Genomic DNA, 6,874 nt, shown 5'->3' with positions numbered 1-6,874 from the left:
TATAACTTATTAGTTATTACTTATTAGTTAATGTTATTTACTTAGTGGCTAGTTTGACTTCTGTATTCTGTTCTTCATTATTATTGTATGTTGTACACTTGTACATTAATAATAATAATAATGGAATCTTCTCAACAACCGTTGAAAAAAATTAGATTGTCCGGTGGAGCAAGAAAAATGTTGAAACAGAAAGAAAAATCTATTAAAGGGAATAGAAGTATTTTGTCATTTATTCAATCTCCAGTTTCTGAAACTGTTATTTCAAATTCGAAATCTGTAGAATTCGAAGATAGTTCATACCAAATTGAGTCAACGTCAACCCAAGGTAATTATATGGTTGTATTTAATAAACTATAATTAATATAGAAATTGATATCATAGGTTAGTAAGAAATACATAATTATTTTGTATACATTTTTAATAATTTCATTTTATTAGTTTATTACCTCTTAGTTCTTACTATTAAATAATTAATAAATAGTAGGTGCCTATACCTACTGACTATACTTAACTAAAATAATATTTTTTTCTACTAGTACTTTTTTTTATTAAACCATGTGTTAGTTGATACTTGATGGTCACCATGAGATAGTTATTGCTAATTAAAAATTCAACTATTATAGCTTGTGAAACTATTTCTGCAAATTCAAATGTATCAAGACTAGATGGAGATGGTGGTAATGCAATGTTTATTAAGTCAATAGAAGGTAATTATATTGTATTTAATATTTAATGTATAAATATTTAAATATTAAATGTTGAATTTATTTTATAGTTGAAAAATCCATAAAACTCCATAATGAAAGCACTTTGTCATTAATTCAACCATTGGTTTGTGAAACTGTTACTTCAAATACAAATGTATTAGAACTGTGCAATGAAGAAGATCCACCTTCAAATAAGCTAACACAAGGTATTTATGATTGTATTTATGATACTAACCTAACCTATATATATATAAAATCGTATTATAAATAAGGTATAGGTGTATAACTCATAGTAAATCAACTAAACCATAATAAGAAAATTATGAAAATTTAGACATCCTTCCACTCATTTTAAGCCACTTCGACCACTGCTTAAATATTAGTATTATTTTAATAAATATAGTTTATTTAAGTTTTATTATTATTAGTATAACCTTATAATTTATTATACATACATAACGTGTTAAATTCGATTTTTAGTTAATAGTTAGTAAATTAGTTTTTAGCGTAGTTAAGAAAGTTGCAGACCCCTGATTTACACTTATACAAATATGCATTTAGATACAAATCTACTATCCTCAGAATATGATAAATAAACTAATAATTTTTTAGGATTAGATTTTTCAACTGAATATCCTACTGACCGTGGACATTTTGAAGATATTATAAGCAGTGATATGAAATATAGTATAATGAGTTATGGTCCATGCAGACTGCAGACCTATTATTAACTTTCCTTACTCACCAGATGGTAGTGGAGTTTTAAGAAAATTTTCAGCCAGTTATTACAATATGACAACAAAATCAGGTTTACAAATTCCTCGATTATGGCTTTGTTATTCTATTTTATTAAACCGTGTGTATTGTGAAACGTGTTGGTTGTTTGCAAACAGAAACCAAAAAGGATTCAAAAACAATTGGATTGTAGGGATAAATGACTGGCATCACATGAATGACAAAATTAATGATCATGAAAAATCCCAAACACATATTTATGCCAGTAGTGTTCGACTTCATTGGTCAGAGAATAAAACTATAAATAGACATACTGAAGAACAAATTTCCAAAGAAGCAGATTTTTGGAAAAATGTACTAACCCGAATAATCAAAATAATTTTGTACTTGACTGAAGGTAATACAGCACTCAGGGGAAACGAAGGTAGTGGAAAAAGTAGATCCAATAGTGAAGGTAATTTTATAAGAACTGTCTAGCTGATGTCTGAATTTGATCCAATTTTATATGAATTGTTAAATAATGAGAGTCTAAAAACAAAATATTTTAGTTGGAAAATTCAAAACGAAATTATAGATTTATTAGCTGTTGAACTTCGTCGTTTATTATGTAAAGAAATAAAAGATTCAAAATTGTTTTCTATTATAATGGATTCTACTTTAGACATCACAAAAAAAGATCAATTAAGTGTTGTATTACGTTATGTTGTGATTGATTACCATAAAAAATCTATTGAAATAAAAGAATCTTTTTTAGGTTTTTTTGAATTAAAAAAACATGGTGCTGCTGACTATGAAAATCTGTTGTATAGTATTTTGGAATCTTATGATCTAAATGTGAAAAACTGTCGTGGACAAGGATACGATGGTGCATCTGTTATGAGTGGCAGTAATAGTGGAGTCCAAAAACGTATCATGTCAGTGGCACCAAATGCACCATTTGTTCATTGCTGCGCACATAATTTGAATTTGGTTATTTCTGATGCAGCCAAAAGCACTCAAGTCGCAAATAATTTCTTTGCCACTGTTCAAGCTATTTTTAACTTTTTTAGTACTAGCGCTCCTCGGTGGGCCACGTTAGCTTTCAGTGAAGACTTTGCTTGCAAAATTAGAAAGAAAGTATTGAAAAAAATATGTCCAACTCGGTGGGAAGCCAGACACGAATCAGTCTCAGCTCTTAAACAACGATATATTGATGTACTTAAGTCATTGATTAACATAAGTTTAATCAGTGAGAAGTCTGACGAACGAAGTGAAGCTCAATCTTTACAAAAAAAAAAATGGAATCTTTTCAATTTGTGTTGATGTTGAGTGTTTGGGAAAACATATTACGGCCACTTCATGGTGTTTCAAAAATGTTACAACAACAAGATATGAATCTACAAAATGCACGAGACAGATTAAAAGATGTTTATTATTTAATAAATGAATTGAGAAATAATTATGAAGATATAGTAAATAATGCCAAGTCATTATGTTTGAGATGGAGCTTACCTGTTACATATACTGAACCTCGTCAGATATATGCAAAAAAACATTTTGATGAAGTCGATGGAGATAGGCGGTCAACTATAACAACAGAAAACTTTAAAATTAAAGTATTTTATCCTATTATAGATACTGTTTTAATGCAGCTTAATATTCGTTTTAAAGCAATGGACAATGTATGTACTACATTTGATTTTCTTAATCCAAATAATCTCTTATGTTTAAGAGAAGATAATATTGTAAAGGAGTCATATGATTTTATTCAAACGTATAAAGATGACATTAGTTCTGATTTTACTGGTCAGATTTTATCATTAAAAGAATTAATAAAAAATAAAAATTTAAAAACTATAAATGAAATGGCCAATTGTATACTTACCAATGATATAGCAACAAGTTACTCAGAAATCTTAGTAGCTTGTACAATATTTTTAACACTGCCAGTTACAGTAGCAACGGCTGAAAGGTCATTCTCAAAATTAAAAATTATAAAAAATTATTTAAGAAATTCTTGTAGCCAAAATCGACTTTCAAACATTGCTATACTCAATATAGAACAAAAGCGGACTTCAGAATTAAAAACAGAAAAATTAATTAAAGATTTCGCTAATTTGAAAGCAAGAAAGATGAAATTTGTTTAAAATATTAACATCATATTATTTTTATAAAATGTATAACTTTATTCTATTATAATTAACTTATTCTTTCATGTGTTTTTATTTATAATAAATTAATATGATGGATATTAAAAGTGTTGTTCTTTACTAAAATGTATGTTTTACATGTATGAAATACTTTTTAATAAAGATTATGTTTGTTTGTTGAATTTTATCTAACTGACTCCAATAAATTTGTTCACTAATTTAAACCCTGGTGCAGTGATGCTAGATAGTGGCCCCTAAATAATCTTTTGTCCTAGGGCTCAAAAATTCTAGTTGCGGCACTGGCCAATAGTGGTGATGTTATTTTAAAAGAACATCTTGAGACAACCAGTTCCCGAGAATTATATACCAGTCTTATAATACAAAACGAGATAATTACAATATTTGGAGAACTTATTCAATCTCACTTAGTAAATGAAATTTCTAAAGCAGAATTTTTTACAGTTCTTGCGGATGAAACTACAGACATTACTCAGGTAGAACAGTTTTCTTTATGTATAAGGTATTTTGATGAAACTATTGAAAATCAGGGAAGATTTTCTTACGTTTGTCTCAGTTGATGATGTTACTGGTTTAGGGCTAGCCAATACATTACAAAATACATTAGAAAAACTTGGCTTTGATCTAAATAAATTAGGTGGGCAAGGATATGAAGGTGCTACGGCAATGAGGGGCAGCTTTCGAGGAGTTCAAGCTATTATCAAAGAAAAATACCCAAAAGCATTGTATACCTTATTGCGTTTCTCATTCGTTGAATCTTTGTTTATCAGATGCAGCAAAAATACAAGATATTAGAAATGCTTTTGGGGTGATATCTGATTGTTGCTCATTTTTTAATTGTTCGGCTAAGCGAACCACTATTCGAAACCACTATATAAAATTTTGAAAATAAAACCAAATGTTCAAGCTACAAAATTAAAATCACTGTGTGAAACAAGATGAGTTTTACGTCATGAATCGGTTTTGCTATTTAAAGAATTTTTGCAGCCCATTGTTGCTGCATTGGAACAATTACAAACTGAGGGAACACGTGGAACCGACTTAACTAGAACTAACGGTATGTTAAATGGCATATTATGTAATTTTAATTTTATTGTAGCAGTTAATATTTCAAGTAAGTTATAAGGATATACAAATAATTTGTCACAATACTTACAAAAGTCAAATTTAGATCTAGCTACAGCTCTTAAACAAATGGAAACCATAACATTAAAATTTCAAAAAAATGTGAGAAAATTTTTCAGCTGTATTTGGTGATATTTACAAAGAAGCAAAAGCAATTGCAACATTATTAAATGTCAAGGAAAAAAAACCACGAATATGTGTTAATCAAAGAAATCGATCAAATATTCCACATTATTCCACTGAAGAATACTATATGAGAACTATTTTTATCCCCCACTTAGATGATTTAATTACATCTTTAAATGATCGTTTTATGACTCAAAAAGAAATTATTATTTCGTTACAGTATATTTTACCTTCCCTTTGTATTAATAAATCATTTTTATTTATTCGTGAAGCAGTTGATTTTTACATGGATGATTTGCCAGGTTTTAAAGATACAGTTGAGGCTGAGTATGATTTATGGATATCTAAATGGACCTCAGTAGAACCATCATCAAGACCTTCCACCTCCACAGACGCTTTAATTTCTTGTGATAATACTCTATATCCCAATCTCTACCAACTGCTGAAAATACTTGCCATACTTCCCGTGTCAACTGCATCAGCTGAACGCAGTTTTTCAACACTGCGAAGATTAAAAACATATTTGAGAAATTCAACTTCAGAGAATCGTCTTGTTGGTTTAGCATTACTAAATATTCACAGAAATATTTGTGCAACGGACGATATGGTTTTAGACAAGTTTTCCAATAGTGGACGAGCTAGACGATTAATTTATGATTATAACGTTATATTTGATAAAAAACGATTGAAATTTGTAAACGTAATATTATAACGGAAAACGATAAACGTAAATAAATAAATAACACAAAACAAAACGTAACGTTTAACAAAATATATAAAAAGCCAAGGTTGGCTCCAAAACTGAATAAAATTCATTTGGAACTTCCTCCTTTTTCTCCCATGCGTGTTTGTTTAGCAACACAGACTTTAAGTCATACTGTGAGTTCAGGAATTATGACACTTGTTGGATTAAATAAAATGAGCAGTGATTCAATACATACAGCAAATTTTATTAAAATTTTTGATGATCTTTTTGATACATTTAATAGTATTACCCAAAGTGAACCAAAAGTTTTGAGAAGGCCTCTTTCTAAAGATTCGTGCCATTGGGAATTTTTGAATAAAGCTGATAAGTTTTTGTATAAATTAAAAATTTACAATAAATCAGGAAAACAACTGCCATGTATTACAGGCTGGCGAGAAAATATAAGTTCATTAAAATTGCTTTTTAAAGAACTAAATGAATGTTATGATGTAGATTTTTTGTTGACTAGGCGTCTTACCCAAGATTGCATAGAAAATGTTTTTTCAGTAGTCAGATCCAAAGGAGGAAATAATGTTAATCCAGATGCATCAAAATTTAATTCTTCAATGCGAATGTTAATTTGTAATCATTTATTAACTCCATCTAAAGGAGGAAACTGTGAGATTGATGCAAGTCAGTTTCTAACAAAACTTCATGAAATAAAGATGTTAGATTTAAAAATGAAAACAACTGTAAATGAAACACATCAAGTTAATGACAAAAAAAATGAAAATTACATACATAGTTTAATGGACAACCTTTTATCACCAACTAATATACAAAGTATTCTTATGGATGAACATAATTCTTCTGCAGTGGCATATGTGACTGGGTGGGTATGCAGTACTTTAGAATAAAACATACACTCCTTGATTTCAGTTTTTACCGTATTAAGTATGTGATCGGAAACACATGTTATCAAATCATTTTGTATTGTATTTGACAATCCTGAAAATATATTTTTTATCGCCTTGTAATGGTTTTGAATCTCTAATGAACACCTAATAATGTGCATATCAAAAAGTTCTTTAAAATTTCCTTTATTCAAGGAACTTGAGCTTTCGTTATGCCCTCGAAAGGCCAGTTCCTGTCTACCCAAAAATAATACAATATCAATCAGATGTTCCATAAATAGTCGTTTAAGCCGAACATTTTCATTATATTTTTTTTTAAACAAATAACCATGTTCGATCAAAGCGTCTACTATAGTTACCCTATTATTTTCCAGATGTTTTAATCCTAACATACAATGAACATGTTCTTTAGCAGATTCATGAAGTTTAACACTA

General features: G+C 28.9%; 1 protein-coding gene across 1 annotated transcript; it reads left to right on the top strand.

The window, feature by feature from the left end:
• The first annotated feature begins 2,794 nt into the window (after window positions 1-2,794).
• On the top strand, window positions 2,795-3,568 carry LOC111029092. Its single transcript, XM_022307943.1, has one exon. The coding sequence runs from the start codon at window positions 2,795-2,797 to the stop codon at window positions 3,566-3,568; it is 774 nt and encodes a 257-aa protein (XP_022163635.1).
• Window positions 3,569-6,874: the final 3,306 nt, after the last annotated feature.

This window comes from Myzus persicae, unplaced genomic scaffold, assembly GCF_001856785.1.
Source record: "Myzus persicae strain clone G006 unplaced genomic scaffold, MPER_G0061.0, whole genome shotgun sequence".
NCBI classification, from domain to species: domain Eukaryota; kingdom Metazoa; phylum Arthropoda; class Insecta; order Hemiptera; family Aphididae; genus Myzus; species Myzus persicae.
This window is presented reverse-complemented; position numbering and strand designations above follow the sequence as displayed.